This window comes from Epargyreus clarus, unplaced genomic scaffold (genome assembly GCF_041222505.1).
Source record: "Epargyreus clarus isolate Ecla_fem2 unplaced genomic scaffold, WU_Ecla_fem_2.2 ptg000012l, whole genome shotgun sequence".
In the NCBI taxonomy this organism is placed as follows: Eukaryota; Metazoa; Arthropoda; class Insecta; order Lepidoptera; family Hesperiidae; genus Epargyreus; species Epargyreus clarus.
In genome coordinates this window covers 9,442,751-9,461,064 of record NW_027332220.1, presented here as the reverse complement: position 1 = coordinate 9,461,064, position 18,314 = coordinate 9,442,751, and the positions used below count along the sequence as shown (strand labels likewise).

The 18,314-nt window shown below is 36.3% G+C and overlaps 1 protein-coding gene across 1 annotated transcript in view; it reads right to left on the bottom strand.

The window, feature by feature from the left end:
- Window positions 1–18,314, bottom strand: part of Cngl (Cyclic nucleotide-gated ion channel-like) — a 108,323-nt gene that overhangs the window by 63,267 nt on the left and 26,742 nt on the right. The window contains exons 5-9 of the mRNA XM_073078650.1: window positions 13,703–13,810; window positions 13,037–13,177; window positions 7,568–7,720; window positions 5,369–5,499; window positions 1,902–1,976 (exon numbers count right to left, since the gene is read on the bottom strand). Of these exons, the coding sequence (XP_072934751.1) occupies window positions 1,902–1,976; window positions 5,369–5,499; window positions 7,568–7,720; window positions 13,037–13,177; window positions 13,703–13,810 (608 nt within the window). The remainder of the gene's footprint in view (window positions 1–1,901; window positions 1,977–5,368; window positions 5,500–7,567; window positions 7,721–13,036; window positions 13,178–13,702; window positions 13,811–18,314) is intronic.

Sequence of the window (18,314 nt, the reverse complement as noted above, 5' to 3'; positions counted from 1 at the left end):
TGCTGATAGAGTGTGGGGATGTTGGGGGGAGGGGGGGGGATCTTGTGATCCACTCTACACGCACTCCAACTTGGGGGGTGGGATCTTGTGATCCCCCCCCACCCCCCAGTGGTTGGAGTGCGCCTTGTCGTGGTGGGGGGGCTCAGTAGCCTGTTGCAATCCAGCAGTGGGTGAAGCTAAAGCGCTCCAGTGGCGGTTGGGATACACTGCGTCCCCGTATTGGGCGGCAGTAATATCTCGACGGTACGCTGCGAGGCATGGCGTAGGACACGGGGGTGTCCTACGTCAAAAACACCATTAAGCCTCGAGGTGGCGCGCGCGGTGTTCCCGCGTGCACCTCAAAGTTGAGCGGATGGAGTAGCTCCAGCTCCATCCCGAACCGAGACGGGCCCGGACGTGGACAAACGCCGTCGGGGTCGCGGACGAGTGCTATTAGCGTACCCGTGGTCCCGACAAAAGGCGTCCAGAGGAAACTCGTGGGGTTTTAGCCGGTAGGAGTTCGGCATATCCTCTTCGCTACCCCCGCAGCTGAGAGGAACCCATGAAGGGTTTTCCCACGAAAAAAAAGTACGATCACGATATGCGAGCAATTCATTTGAAAACAAATAAGTTATGTTCAAGTCAGGTAAGATCCAGGAGGGCGACAAAGAGGAACACAGCAGCGCCTAAAACTGCTGTTATTAGGCAGAAATAGGTACGGCGGTGATGCCACCGGAGCCGAACCACAAAACGTTCTACCACTTTCTAATAACAGCAGTGTTAAGCGCTGCTGTGTTCTGGTTTTAAGGATGTGGTAAAGGAGACATACGTTTCTGAGGTATTCCAGTTTAGTCCTCAAGGGTAGTGGCGCAGCTATGGCCCACCTCGTATTTTTAAGACAGGGCAGATCTAAATGAAAAAATACGATTTCCTAAACATGATCGTGGAATACAATTGAGAGTACTGAAACTGACACAAATTAGGGGCGGCTTTTAGCCAGAACTGGACCTAAGGATAATGGATGGATTTTATTTTGGGTGAATTAGGTTTTAGCTTTACGCCTAAGGTCTCGTTGACCTTTTTTGATTGATTTGCCCTAGTTTTTATATATAGTTTGCCCTTTAACCCTATTATCTTATTTATGTACTGGTAATCAGTTTACATCTACAACCTTGACATTACTGGTATGTGCCCAATTTAAGTAAAGGAGGACTGAGTTTTTATTGTAATTCGAAAGTATTCAATACAATGAATACTGATTTTTATATAATACCAGTAGTTTCGGAGCCTATTCAATGCAAACGCAAGTTGAAAAAAATAGCAGTTTAATCATAAACTGCTATTTTTTTTGGCAAACAAACTTATATTTCATTCCATATTTATAATATTATTATGGATGTCTCTACTAATTGATATTAGTACAGACGTGTGCACAAAATTTTGTACACACGTTTTCAGGGGTCCAGAAAAGAACATAGGGACATATATTGTAATTCGAAAAAAATTTCTCACATAGGGGTAGATAAAACAATTATCATGATGAACTTTTGACCGCGAGCGGAGCCGCGGGTAAAAGTTAGTTGCATAAAAACGAAAGAAATAATATTTTTATCATAATTATGTCAAATACGAGTATATTATCAAAATTATAAGTAGGAATTTTTTTATCTAATCGTGTACAATAGGACTATTTTGGATGGATACCCAATATTGTTATACGAGTACATATTGTATTAGTTAAATAAATAAATAAATTTTGGTTTGATTACGGTAAGTAACCTTCTCATCATTTCATCGAAATCAAAAAGACGCGGCTCGCACGCGGGCTGCACCGCACGTCAACTTCACAAATATAGTTACAACAGCTACACATATAGTTAGGTACGTTTTATCTGACCAATCGCTCGCCGTGTTACACATACCCTTTGTTCGATCTGAATTGCAGTAGGCGAGACTTGAGCCCGCGGCGCGGCAGAAATTTGGGGCCTCCATGCATGCTAGCACACACAACTGCATTGTTAGTTCCGTGGCGTACTCCAGGTTCATTTATATGTACAGACAATGAACGTGTCAGACACGGGGCGTTGCAGACAATGATACTTTTCTATACGATATTAGTGACAGAACCGTTTTAACGAAAGATAATAAACGCGTCTTTATTAATAGAAATTGTATAGGAAAATATAATTTTTTCTTCCATGATCTGTGCGATATCAGTACCCTTACCAGGAGATTTTATGTTTCGACAAATATGACTGTTTTGGTATTTGTTTACGTATTTGCCCATACAAATTCCAATCAGCGCCCCTAGCGGATTGTGTCAGAACTAGGAAATCGTATTGGCCCATACGTAAATAAATACCAAAACATTCATATTTGTCGAAACGTAAAAACTCCTGGTAAGGGTACAGTACTGAATATCAGTATCTCTAGTTTGTCTGCCATAGTCTGTATTCTACACGTTCAATATCTGCAGATATAAATCAGGTCTTGTTTATTTCTATCCGTATTGTAAACATTGACTAAGTAACCGAATAGTCTCCAACACTGCAAGACATATTGTTAGTAAGAACTAATCATGTGTATTTAATATTTAATATTTATCGGGCAGACTCGTAGAGTTACGTACAGCCGTGCTACGTATGTAGCTGTAGCGCTAGGACTTGTTACCGGCTACGGCTTTTCCCAGCGTTAGTCAATCAATCTGCCTGCATTCTGCCAATTAGCATGCAGCCTTTTGTCTTTACATACTGCGACTCTTTGAAATACCGACATGAATACTTTTAGGAGCCTATTTGGTTACTACGTCGATGACTCAAAACTAAGTCACATGACCAAAGAGCAAGTTAATTTGATAACCTTTTAATTACATATTGAAACTTGTACATTTTTTTGATTTTTTTGACGTAGTTTTGAGCCAATCATTAACTATAACGGGAAAATAATGTTTGTTGAATTAGATTTATTAAACCATGGTTAATGTTTAGTCATTCGTATCGTAGTAAGTAAATTAAAACTTATAACGTAAGATTGACGTATACACGAAAATAGTATTGTTTTCAGAAGAATTCAGGTAGATTTTGGTTACATTATTCTAAGCATTATCTCCTTGGAGATGAATGAAAAAGCTGTAAAACGTTTAAGATAAATTGCTTATTAGTAGATAAGAACCTACATATATTATTAAAATTATTCACGATTTTTTTGAGATGCCGCTTTGTTGGTTCTGAGGTCAGAAAACGTTAAAATATTATGAACAAGTATATGAGCCTTTCAGTGTGTGTGTACCACACTGAAAGGCTGATATACTAGTCCAATGTATTGCCGTGCATCTATATATGTCAATTCACATTAAACATGAGAATTATTTTTTGTCTGCCATGGAAATCATCCATAGATGTAGACAAAAGCATTATATTCTATTACAGTATCTCAGCTTTATTACTTGTTTATATTGTAAATTTATCTCTAGTTATAATTTATAATTACTATTGTTATATTTATTATGTAAGCTCTAAAAGTAAATCATTTTTTTTAAATGAACCCTAAAAATTTTCCCCTAAAAATATGTATCTCATAACGTAGCGTGCGAAAACAGATACATGCAAAATAGTCACAGTCGGAAGCTCTCTGTAATTTGACCCGACCTGCTTGTTCCTATTTGATTTGCAAATTTCGAAATTTCATTTCATATAATAGCTCCTAAAATGCAAATTTGAGTTACCTAACCTAGGTTACGTTTGTGTTTACATTCAAAGTGAGAGACCTCTAGTACTCTTCAGAACTGTAACAATACTTACCGAATAATTTTATTCCAAAAACAATTTAAAAAAGGTTGAATTGTCAATTAAACTTGAATATTTTATTATGAGTTTGTGAGTACATTTTTATTCGAAAAACCGATTTATAATAATATTACCTTGTTAATTATTATTGTTAATCGACTTGCTTTAAATGCATATTACATTTTAAATGCATTTACATTTGAAATCATTGATCGAATTATTCTTATATAAACTATTTGAAACTTTTTCCTAATAAATACACACATAAATTCCAAAAATCATATCTGGAATCAATCATTAATACGCCACCATTCCTTTACTTTTATCTTTAAATATCGAATCGTTTTCTTTCGTAAGAATTGGGTGACTCAGAACGCTCTGCACCCTTTTTGTCAATTAACAAAATCTACCCTTCGGAGAACTCAATTTACAACAAAAAAAAGAATGTCACATTCCTAAATATAATAAATACGACTCTTTAGATACTCTGTTATGTAACGAGTATCTATATAAGTATATAATAAGTATAATATACCTCACACAAAAGAGGCGATTTTATATTTTCTTTATTATCGATATTTTAATCCAATACGTACATTGTGTTCAACGAAACATACTTTCATGAGTGAATCATTATCCCTATCGTTAGTGTTTCCCCTAGATAAGGTAAATTTTAAAAATAGATTTTAATATTACTAATGTATGTAATTATATCCATAATCGATTCATCCATATTGCATCCGAGCATCACTGACCCGATTTTATAATCACTAAAGTATTATTATATGGATAATCGATTCAGTCATATTGCATTCGAGCATCACTAATCCGATTTTTTAATTACTAATGTTTATAATTATATCGATATATCGATTAATCGATTCAGTCATATTGCATTCGAGCATCACTAAACCAATTTACCAGAAAGTAATACTGAACGGAGTAATACCACTCGAGCGACCGAACCATTGAACTGTGACTGAAATAGAGTGATCGGAGAATATTACTGCTCAATGATTGTCCTATCTATACTTGTGTAAGTCTATATAGTTATGTGGTTTACTAAAGAAAAGAATAAGTAAGTTTATGATACTTGGAAGAAAATAAGTATGTCTGTACTATTGCTTACCTAAATTAATACAAATACTTTCTTTATGAAATGATTAACTTTTATTAAAAGTATTTTAGTGAACAGTGCTTAAATAGCGCTTTGAAAGTCGAATAGTTAGTATAATCTATTATCTTTTTTGTTGAGTATTTATCGGAATCATTCATAAAAGAAACATATTTACAATACCTATATTATAACTATATTTATCGGAATTATATTGTAATAAGATAAGTATGTCAATTTACATTATTATGAAATTCTACCCGGTGCTTAATGTAGATATTTAAAAATAATTTCAATTCATATAATCAATAACACGATTTATATTTTTATATCTAATAATACTTTTTTCTTTTAAAATTATTAGTAAACGCTCCTAGCATAAAATTACCGTCTTCGAAAGCTTCTGCATTGCCTAAACATCGATTAATAGAATATATTGGTTCGATTATATTTGCCTTTGTACTTTTAAAAAGTTTAAGGTAACACTTACTCAGAGTTGGTTTCAGGTGTGGGCAGGTCCCCAATGGTGGTGAGAGTCAAGGTAGACCAGTACAGCGAGCCAAGGTACTTCCTCGTCAGGGTCGCGTAGTCACCAGGGCGGTGAGGGTATGCCCAATCTCCCTGTAATATTTATTATGGTTAATTTCTCGTATGAAGAATAGAAGAGAAAAGACAAAATAATTAAAACATGTTTTAAGGGTTTCGTAACTAAAGGATAAAAATTGAACCCAATTACAAAGCTGCATTGCCTAAACATCGATATAATAGAATATATTGGTTCGATTACATTTGCCTTTGTACGAATTTTAAAAAGTTTAAGGTAATACTTACTCACAGTTTGTCCGTCTGTTTGTCTGTCACAGGGCTCTAACTCTTGAATTGTAATATTAAGTTTTGTACATTTTGTACAGATTATGTATGTATATCGATTGCCGCATTTTAAGACAGAATATGAAGGCCAATTGAAATATTAACTTGGTAAAACATAGTAAAGTGGCTACCTTTTTCAAAAAAAGTTTCAATATCCTCAACCTAAAGAAAATGCAGAACCATTAATTTGTATTCATAAAAGACAAGTAGATTTATCAAAAGATAATGAGAAACCAAGCAATGCTAACTCCAACAGCGGCTAATTAACTCGCTGGTAAATCAGTAGTTAGCAATTTAAACGGTGTAGTAAACGAGAAACAGCAAAACGAGCGCATAAACCCAATTACTCTAGCGCTACATAACACACTTAATTACGATCGCGTTTAATGCGAAATAGCGCTTTCATCGCTAAAAATGTGAAGAGCAGGTAAGCTAAATTGCATTGTAAGTCGCTGACAATTAAGTCTGAAATAGCATGCACTGTGTTCTTCCTAGAGTCCTGTGGTGTACAGTTTAATTGCAGGCCAATGAATTAAGGAAGTTACGACCACACACACCTGTGAAGCAACGTAACTACAAACTTAAAGTTCGTTTCTATTTTATAGTTGAGGCGTTGTCTACCTGTTGTTTAGTTGTTTCAAGTATAAAAATTAAGGCAGATTATTCTTCTTCTTATGTTCACACTTGTAGTACAATCTCATAATAATAATTTTTGTATACAAGTTAAAAAATCTTACAAGTAAAATGATCCGCAAAACTTTTAAATTTCGAATGCTCTTTTTATTTTTACTTTTTTGAACTCCTAAAATCTTTCCAGCCGGTAAGACATAAATATAAACTATTATTATAAAAATTGTATTATCCTCCAAATAACATAAAATATTTTTTTAACAATAACAAAACTGAATAATAAAACAAGAAGTTCTGTAACACAAGGTAATAAACTTTTTGTAGTTCATGGCGAAGGTATTGAATAATTATTAAATAGTTTTGAGCGTTCAATTGTCAATGGATAGCAAAGTTTACATCCGAAAACCACGTGCGACCAAGTGTACTGTCATCTTACAGAAATGCCATACAGTATACTACTATGTTGACTGGCATATTAACCATTATGTGCCGAGAATAATTTTACTTATTTTCTTTCCTTATGGCATAAGTGGCACATTTGTCTTTTTGCCGGGTTCAGATCTACTTTGCAATTATTTATGTCTAGCAAAATGTCTATTATCAGAATCATTGTCTCTCATGAGTAATATTTCTGTCATAAGCTTTTTATACCATTTTAACAGCAGATTCTTCTTTTCGTTAGACTGAAATACGATAAAGGCAAGCAAGATGATTGTTTGTTATCATTGAGCTATAGAAAAGTGTATTATGAGGTTGATGATACACCTAAATTGGGCTACACGTGGTATAGAAATACAGTTACCTGGAATCCCTCAGCTTCGGACAGCAGGATTTAGAAGCAGTCGAACCAATGCGCCAGGATAAGCAGGATGAGGATGAGGTTGATGATACGCCAGAAATTGTGGTACATGTGGTATGGAAATACAGTAACCTGGAATCCCTCGGCTTCGGACAGCAGGAAGTAGAAGCAGTGGAACCAGTGCGCCAGGATGAGCGGGATGTGGATGAGGTTGATGACGCGTTTAAAGTTCGGATACACGTAGTAAGGAAATACGGTTACCTGGATACCCTCAGCTTCGGACAGCAGAAAGTAGAAGCAGCCGAACCAGTGCGCCAGGATGAGCAAGATGTGGATAAAGTTGATGAAGGACCAGAAGTTTGGGTACACATGGTATGGAAATACGGTTACCTGGAATCCCTCAGCTTCAGACAGCAGGAAGTAGAAGCAGCCGAACCAGTGCGCCAGGATGAGCAGGATGTGGATGAGGTTGATAACACGCCAGAAGTTGGGGTATACGGTGCGCGACTCCACGATGTAGTAGCAGCTAACGGCTCGGTAGACCTGCAAGGGAATACTTATGAAAAAATACGTAAGTAGAATTAACCTATTGACGGTATTTAAATTTATCATACTGGCTGTCCACTCGACTACTACTCATCCATGATTTTTCGAAGAATATGATAAATTATATAAAATTTATTTCAAAAGAGAAAAATATAGCTGTGGTATGATTTAAGATCAAAATTATCGCGGAATTGAGACATCTTTAACCAGTAATGAGGCAGTAGTGAGTTTTATTTAGTTCTGAAGTCCCAGCATATCTAAGCTTGGAAATCCTTTCAAGGTTGAACTGTTTGCATAACCTTTACCAAAATTAATCACCCACAAAAAATGAGATTTTTATTTGTGCGTAAGACATAACCTCGGTAAATTCGAACTTAATGTTTGTAGCGATTGCAAATTACTGCTAATCCAATTTGATCCTTAATTAAACTGGAACTGAAACAAGAGACAAAATTTACTTGAACTGATGCTATAAACATGAATTACTGAACAGTCAATGGGGGCTTTAATTGAGTCGTTTGAAGATTGATATACATTGGATTGCTAACAAACAAAATCTTTTTTGAAAGAAGATAGAACAGGTAAGGTATGATCCGAGAGACACTACAGCTGCAAGTATTTCTAGCGGAGTAGCAGACGAGTAAGCAGTCCACTTGATGGTAGGTGGTTACCGCCGCCCGTGGACACCTGTAATCAACCCCAGATAGGTTTAGATTCCTACCTGTGGTCGCCCACATATGCGCCGCTGAGGTCTAAGTTTAAATGCCTCGAAAACGTATGTCTTCCTTACCATGACCTTCATACTAGAATACAGCTGCGATTTATACTGCTGTTGTTAGGAAGAAATACATGTGACGGAGGCACCGCCGGAGTCGAACCACAGAGGGTTCTCATCATCATCATCATCATCAACCCACTATTGTCCCGCTGCTGGGCACGGGTCTCCTCTCAGAGTGAGAAGGATTAGGCCATAGTCGACCGCGCTAGCCAAGTACATTGGCATTGGTAGACTATACATACCATTGAGATATTTTTTTTAAATCTCTCACATCTGCAGGTTTCCTCACGGTGTTTTCCTTCACCATTTAAGCAAGTGACAATTAATTTCTAATACGCACATTATATTTATAATTATAACACACACATACACTATAAGTCTTCAAGAGTGGCAACGTTTCTGTGATCAACTTCAGGTAGAACTTCCATATACCAAGTAGGTTGATTGCAGATGTTTATGGGTATAGTAACCACTTACAATCAGGCGAATAGCATGCTCGTTTTCTACTCAAATTTTATAAATCGTAATAGTGTAAAAAGAAAATAAAACGACACACTAAAGTACTCATAACTGAGATACTGAGAATCAACCTTTATTGTACACTTGAGGAACAAGGGAATTACAGAGAAACAACTTATTGTACACATGAGGGTACACTAAAACAAAAAGTAGAAACGTAGACAAAACTTTTTATCGCTAATAAGCAATCTACCATACAATCTCCTGGTATATAAGTCAAAGATATAAGAAAATATGAAATAAATGCCGATATGGTAACTTCGAAAAGTATCGTTTTATTTTTATCTGCATTACAATGTATTATGTACCTGATATATACTTTTTGCTTAGTGGTCGAAATTTGACCATAATAGTAGAAACTGTTTTTTTTTGTTTATTTGATATAGATGAGCTTGTCAAGTTCTCTTAGTTATAAATAAAAAGTCCACTTTTTATAGTTAATTTAAAATATGGTTGTGTTATTTCATTCTCTTTTTTATATTAATTTAATTATTATAATGTTTTTTAAGTATTTATTCTTGTATAAAATCTTGAAAATAAATAAAAAAAAAAACAATTTTCAATAATAATTATTAATTATAGTACAATTTCCATCAGTAACATTATCGACAAGATCTCAATTTTGTTGTAAATTGCAGATTGACCTAAATTGAGCAAAATGTCTCAATCATTTCAACAATAATCCCCGTTATCTGGATCTACATTCAATTCCAACTCAGAAGATGGAGTGTAATTATTCAATTTAAGTAGATAACTTGAGAACTCTATCAAAGTATCCGTCATTACTTGCAAGTGCTCCTTCTGAAGTTTCCATCGAGTTTGTTACAGTAGTTGGTTATTGCGAAGAAAACGTAATAAGTTTTCTGTTTTCATTTATGTTTAGATTTTTACTAATCAATAGTATTTATTTATTTTATGTGTAGGTACAAAAATGTGTAGGAAATCTTTTCAGCTCCCTTTGTGTATTTATAAAGATGGTAGAGTAAGCAGACGAGCATGCAGTCCACCTGATGGTAAGTGGCTTCTGCCGCCAATGGACATCTGTAATACCAGAAATACATTCCTACCTGAGGTCGGCCACGGAAGCGCCACTACCCCTGAGGACTAAGCTGAAACGCCTGAAAAGTCTCCTCCCTTACCCCACCCTTTAAAAAACGAAAAAAGCAGCGCTTAACACTGCCATTATTAGATAGAAATAGGTGTAGCAGTGGTGTCACCGAAGTCGAACCACAAAGGGTTCAACCACCTTCAGCTACTCCGATCGTTTAAAAATACTTTAGTCTCGTAGTTGTACAAACTTGTACAAACACTACAGGTGGCTGAGAGTCATTAGGGACGGAAGGGTGGCTTAAAATAACATTTCCTATAGGAATTTCTCTTTTATGCAAATAGTAAGCTGCAGGAACGGAAAAGGAATATTCAACAAATCGAAGAAGCGTTTGGAATTTTATGTTTACAAACGAGATATTTAATTATATCTAATTTAAATGTAACTGGTAAGTTAGTTTTTAAGTATTTTTATCGATAAAGTAGAAAATATAATACGGTGTTATTATTATTACGATCTTCCATCGGCTAATATGTCGTCGCCAATGGGGCGTCAATCTATTTCTAGAACTTATATCTAAATTCATTTTTCATTTTCTGACTAACTGGTATTCGAACCTGGTACCCTCTGTATATCAAACAGATATGGCAATAGCTACGTTATACCAATCCTAATTAAGCCTAAGTATGGCTAATAACAATGGGAAGGGCATAACAAAGAACGGAATTGTGGGACAAATACAGAAAACAAAAACAAAACGCCTGATATGATATAAGCAGCGAATAGAGCACAGCAACGAACAGTATGATAATAAATTTTATGTTTTGTGATTAGACAATGGTTGGACTCAAGAAAATAATCAATTTGTAGTTCGTGCGCTTGCGACACGTCCGTCTCCCGCCGTTACCGAAATAAGACTGACTCGAGTGAACCGGTGGGTTGCATTCTCACATTTATTATACAAACTGCGGGTAGTACAATAAACTTTATAATACAAACAGTCGATAGTATATAACAAACGCAAATTTGTAAAATACCTTATTAGAATATTTCTGAATTTAATTAAATTATCAAAAGGTGTGGTGTGGTGTGTATACTGAAGACGACGCCTTTCAACATAGTTCTTAGGGAAAGCGACGTACTTGTGACCGACCTCATGTTGGATTCTTAGCCCATTGAAGTTGAAGGCAAATTACAAATATTAATAGGTCGCAGTGATCGTCTACCATCATCAGGTGTTCTAGTTGCTATCAGAAAGGCAAGAGCCTAAATATAGTTCTAAATTTCAGCTAGAATTCGAACCTGGTTCCGTTTCAGAACGTTTCAAATATATTCAACGTTTCAATCGGTACGTTATACGGATCCTCATTAAGCCTAAGTATGACAATGAGAAGGGCATAACAAAGAACGGAATTGTGGGACAAATACAGAAAACAAAAACAAAACGGCCTGATATGACATAAGCAGCCGTAAATAGAGCGCGGCGACGAAAAGTATGACGATAAATATAAGGATTGGCGAGAGATTTTATTAGGGACATTCAGTGAGTGAAATATATGGTCATGATTAAACCATTCGTTTTATTGTTTTGTATGATTATTTCATTAGTATTTAAAATAGGAAAGTAGTACTATAGGTAGGATTTGTGTGTTTAGGAAATAGTTTGTCGTAAACCTGTTACTATCTCACAAATCAGCAATCCATCTCTATTTAGAGTGAGTAGAGTTTAGGCTATAGTTCACTGTGCTAACCAAACAGTGGATTGGTGGTTGGTAGACGTCACACACCTCTAAGAACATTTTTTTAAAGTCTCAGGCATGTAGGCGTGTTTCTTAATTTCTCGTTTTCGTTTTTTCTACCAACTCGCCTTGTCTACCAACTCGACTATGGCCAAACCTATCTCATTTCGAAAGGAGACCCGTGTCCAGTGTGGACTAATAATGGGTAAATGGGTAATCGAAAACGTTTTAACGGGGAAAAACATCATGAGAGTTCTCTATGAAAGGGTTCTCAAAGATTAGTGATGTCTATGTATTTATGATGTCAATCCGCATTTACTCAAATACGTGAATGGCACCAAAGATTGAATTTTTAACAGGAAAATCTAAGAAAAAGAGGGTAATGTGTCAATGATGATGAAGTACTTCATCCTACGGTCATATTCGAGTAGGTAGAATTTAAAATTAAATCAGCCAAGATCATTTTACGATTGAACTGATATTCGTGAAACTTTGGATCCAGATTTTCCATAATATATTCTGTTTTAACTTTCATCCACTATAATGTTTAAAGACAATAAAGTTCTCAACGATTCGTACAAAACTTGGGATGATATCGACAATCCATTCAGATGAGATAAAATCGAATATTAAATTATTATTGGTAGAAATAGGTTGAGTTTTTATTCCGACATACGCGATGAAGAGGTATAAGCTAGAGTTTTTACTCTGAAATACATGAGAGATAGTAGATTGTATAGGGCAGGTAACCCAGCAGGTTGTATAGGTCTTATCTGATCTACAAAGTTAAGTAACTTTATTCGCGGTCGAGAGTTGTAGGTGAACTAGTGGCAGAATTTCCTGTTCTTTTTCGTGTTTCTGAGAAAAAGTTTAGTTGTAGATCCCGTTTGTAATGGATGAGTAATGGTCGTTATATCTTTAAATCGTTAAATCACCCTTTTTTCTATTTATTTCTAGCTAACAACAGCAGTGTTAAGCGATGCTTTGTTCCGCTTTAAAGGGTGTGGTAAGGGAGACATAATTATCCACGACATTCTTACTTATTCCTCAGAGGCAGCAATGTATCTGTCGCCAACTATAGATAAGAATTTAAACTTATCTGGGGTTGATTGCAGATGTCCAGCCGGAGCCACTTACCATCAGATGGAATCTATGTTCGTTTGCTTCTTCAATAATAAAGAAAAAAGTTTTCCACACAACTCTGCTACAAAATCAAAGAAGACACATACCTTCAAGAATCTTGGGAAGCGAATCATCGGGTTGGTGCCGATCTTGAGCTGGAGGAGGTCGAGAGGAGTGAGTGCTGCGAGGTCCAGGAGGAACGAACGTGACGTCGCGTAGTGTTTCGCTAACTTCTTCGAATCGTATACCTGTGAAAAGAATCCGATATGAATAATTACCATAAATGATTTTTTTTCGTCGGATTACGAATCAAGTAGGCTATTTAATATCCCTGTATTTCTTCACATATAATTGTTGTTGTTCTTGAGTTTTATGGACTAAAACAGACTTTAGAATGATATCTATAACTTTTAGGCTTCACGATTTCTTCTTTTATCATTAGATAAAATGAGAATTAAATTAATTCACGTTTAATTACAACCTTAATCAATTTATGTTAAAACAAAAGTTTTTGAAATCTGGTCTTTCGTACGTTAAAAAAAAAGAAAGTCTGCCTTCGTTTCGACGTGTATTCCTTCGAATCCAGGTGCAAAGCAGTTTCAGAGTTCTTACAATGACAGTTTGTGATTATCAAACCTCATTCTCAAAAGAATAATCCGACAATATTATCTTAAAGAAAAGTATTCATTTTATTTTTATTCTATTAAGCGCAGTTGGAGTGGAGTGAGAACTCGAAACCAATTCCTACAGTAGTAGTAGGCAGAAATATTTACCATAAGTCCTTGTTCTAGATAGCCGGTTCTGAACTGCACCACCAGGTCTAGCGTGAACACCAAGTCACCAATACCATCGCACGTCACCCAGAAGTAGTGGCACATACTCTGTAAAAACACAAATACTTAATGTCATGTCACAAACAGTCACAAAATCAAACGTGTGGATAGAGCATTTGACTTTGTTTGTGTAGAGTTGCAAGCGCTTGTAGCGTAGCTTTGTCAAATATTAGTAGAGGTTTGGAGTTTGCAAAAGTCAACGCGTGCAGACACGGCAAAAAACCATCATCAATTCAATATTCTAGCTTTGCTGGTCACGGGTCTACTCTCAAAGAGCCAGCGCGGTGGACTATGACCTTATCCTTCTCATTCTGAGAGGAGACCCGTGCCCGGCAGTGGGGCAGGATTGGGGTTGGTGATGATGACCTACTTAAATTTATAGTATACAAACTCTTTCCAACGCTGTTTTAATACTGCTTATAAATAATATTACTTTCCTGTAACATCGGTTATGACATCATAATAATGTTATATTATCGTCTTTTACAAGACCCCCTTTTAATATGAAATTGCTCGAAGAGAGAGTTCAACTTATAGTGGATGATTTTGGTTGTAAAAAGTGTTCTTTTTATGGTAATAAAGGTGGTAACCCTTTATCGTCGTAAGAAAATAAAATATATCGCAATGTTTAAGTGTAATCTTAAATTTTTAATCACAAAATCACATATCAATCTATGGAGTTGTTTTTGCGTGATACAGTACATAACTGTTTATGAAATGAAAATTTATGAAATTAAATTTTAATTGTCATGTAATTTTATGATCTTTAATTACGATATATGACAATGACGAATTAAACGATTAAAGCTGGCACAGATTAACGCCATTTAATAATCAATCTATCCCATTTTGGGAAACTTAACAATGGCAAACTTAAAATTTCGAGAATTAACAGAAATTTTCGAGAAATTTCAAAATTTGATAATTTTAAATTTTAATCTAATTCTAATAATAGACAAAACCATGGATACATTGCTTATTAATAACTGACGCGAAAGTTCAATAATCTTAACTGTTATTTTATATACTCTGTCTGTAAAAACAGTCCGCCATAACAATGTTTGTAGGAAAACGTTCAAGAAACTACATAAGACAAAGCCTTTTACGTGGCAACCGGAATAAAGCACGTGGGGTCAAATTGGAAAGGTTCGATAGAGATCTAAAAATGGAATTGAGCAGTTAAGCCCCTGAGGGGCTCTTCACACTTTATTGTAAGCTCTGTTTACTTAGCGCGTCGCCTTGGGAAATGAAAGGAAGTCGTCCGATAAGTACAACTGATGCTCGTTTGAACTTTGTAATTTCGTTTTTTTTAACAGTGAAAAATATGAAGTTATTGCACTGTTTAGTTATTATTAAAGTTTGGTATCGAATCGAATATAAAATAATTAAATATAAATTTTGCACGTACCTATAACGGGCATGCCGTCTACCTGATAGAAAGTGGCTTTTGTCACCTATCGACATTTATAATCTACCCCAGATAAGTTCAGATTTTTATGACACTTTAAAAATTAAACAATTTAAATTTTTATCATGTTTCGATCTTCGATAAGCAATACATTGGTTGGATTTTTATTAATAACAAACGCGAGAGATAAATCATCGCGACTTTTATTTTATATACTCTGTCCCTAAAACAGTCCGCCATAACAATGTTTGCAGGAAAACGTTCAAGAAACTACATAAGACCAAAGCCTTTTACGTGGCAACCGTAATAAAGCACGTGGGGTCAAATTGGAAAGGTTCGATAGAGATCTAAAAATGGAATTGGGCAGTTAAGCCCCTGAGGGGCTCTTCACACTTTTATTGTAAGCTCTGTTTACTTAGCACGTCGCCTTCGGAAATGAATGGTACTCGTCCGATAAATACAACTGATGCTTGTTTGATCTTTGTAATTTTTTTTTTAACAGTGAAAAATATGAAGTTATTGCAATGATTACTCAGTATGAAAGTTCTGGAATCGACTATAAAATAAATTTAGTTTTTAATAAACGTGCGTGCCGTCTACCTGATGGTAAGTGGCTTCTGCCACCCATCGACATCTATATCTACCTCAGATAAGATTACAATTCTTCTTGACATTGGCCAGAGAAGCGTTACTACCCCCTGAGAACACGTCACGGAGAATTATATTTACCACACCACCTTATTGTGCAATAGAAATACATTTTTACAGTATTGTCTCCTCCTGAAATTATTCAGCCACCCGTCATAAATAAAATCTAGTTCTAACTCAAGTCAATCGCAGACACCACACCTGAGACTAAATTTTATATCTCGAAAAGACAATACACATACGTACTCGTATGTTTGCTTTTGTATCAAATAAAACAGCGACATTTTACTACGAACAGCCTCTGTTTTATGAACGAGTTAGCGCACTAATATACATTTTAGGGTTCCGTACCTCCAAAGGAAAAAACGGCATCCTTATAGAGTCACTTTGTTGTCTGTCCGTCCGTCTGTCTATCAAGACCCTTTTTCTCAGAAACGCGTGGAGTTATTAAGCTAAAATTTATATCAAATACTCAGGTCTACTGTCACTTTGAGCTGTGAAAAGATCAAACTCCTAAGCCAACGCAATTAAAAGACACAGCCGTTTATGTCGCGAATTTCCGCAAATTTTCGCTCTATGTCTTTAATGATGAACCCTCATGTACATTATTTTTGTAAGTATAAATCATCATATTCATCATCATCATTAACCCTTTATCGTCCCACTGCTGGGCACGGGTCTCCTCTCAAATGAGAAGGATTAGGCCATAGGCCACCGCGCTGGCCAAGTGCGTTTTTGTAGACTTCACATACCATTGAGATTTTTTTTATTTTTATAAAGCTCTCTGGTATGCAGGTTTCCTCAGGATGTTTTCCTTCACCGTTTAGCAAGTGATAATTAATTTCTAATACGCACATAACTTTGAAAAATCAGATGTGCCTGGGATTTGATCCTCGGACCCCTCGATCGAAAGACCGACATTCTTAACCACTAGGCTATCACCGCTTATCACTAGGCTATCAAGTATAAATACGTTACCAAAAGTCAAACGTATCCTAAATAATCCGCACTTAAAGCATTAGTATTTGTAGGAGCAAAGGCAAAATCTACAGACAGTTTCTTATGTTAAGTCCGAAGATAATAATTTATCTAGGTTAGGACGTAACGACCAGCTGAGCTCCGCTTTCAAAGATCCATCTTCCTAGAATCCGGTTGGACAGAACTCTATTAAGACTGGGTTCTCCACTTTAAGTTTAAGCTCCACTTACTATATTTTGAAATTAAGTGAAAATATCTTTAAGTTAAGATCAAAACTACTTCGCAACAATCCGCTACAAGTCCTTATTATTGCACAACTGTCATCAGTTGTTTACATTTCATATTAAATTGTGGAAGGGAGGGTTGGATACCATTATAAAAGGCATGCATTAAGGCCTTATTAGACCACCCAATTTTGAGAGACCCTAACCCAAACTAAGAGTGGTGTAATAAGACTTAGGGAGTTAGTGTCCCTATTTAGGGCGATCGGATCATCCCGATCTGCCTAGCTCCCTAAGCGCCCTGCAGATTGGGTAGTGTAATAACGTTTAGGGCGGTTAGGGAGCTCAGTTGCTTTTGCTTTTGTATGTAAGGTGTCACCAAACTCAAAAGTGTTCAAATTGTTCTGCACCTACTCTGAGATAATTCCTTAAATCTCCCGGTTCAAGCACGCTAAGTATTTGCATATTTGAAAGCTTTTCACGTAACCGCAAATACTCTTTCACCCAGATCTTTCTCTTCTTTCTTTTTTTAATATTTGTTATTGCGAGCACGGTTGTCACTGCTACAGCAACTTTTTGAAGTTTCGATACTGACGACGGCATAATGTAAAATGCGACAATACGTTTATCTCTCTAGACATTCGCGTATAAACTGAGTTAGGGCCCAATTTGCAGAGAAGTGTAATAAGCGCCGCACTAACTAGGGTACACGCCCACCCTGGATGCAGGGCCCTTCATATCGGGTAGTGTAATAAGCGTTTTAGGTTGATAGCGTCACTTAACGATTAACCGTCGTAGAGTCAACTTACCCTGATGATGCTACGTTTGGAGCGAAACATGATTTGGTGGTATGTATGGTGGTGTATATTTTTAATATTTCGCATCTGCACGCATCCTTTGAGGGAGGGGAGGTGGTACATACTGCATGGTTTAACACGTTAGCTGCGGAACGCGGCTTAAAACACCTCGTCCATGTCTGGTCGTTATAGCGGTAAGAAAAAACTTTAACTTCTCTGTGGTGCGAGAGGCATAACTTCCGTCTGGTTCAGTGTAGGAGAGTGATAACTATATGTTTGTGATGTGCTACTGATTCCTAGTTCTATGGTACACCAACCTAATGTCGGGTTTGTTAGACCTCGTACCGCACTGAACAAATAATAATGTTAACACAGTGCGGAACGAGGTTGGGAACGTCTCGTTTCCCCACGCACCTCGTACCGCACCCCACGCTAGCTTCACGTGGTTAGTGTTGTGCAACGCAGTCGAGGCTGCGTAGCGACGAAGTAGGACCGCTGTC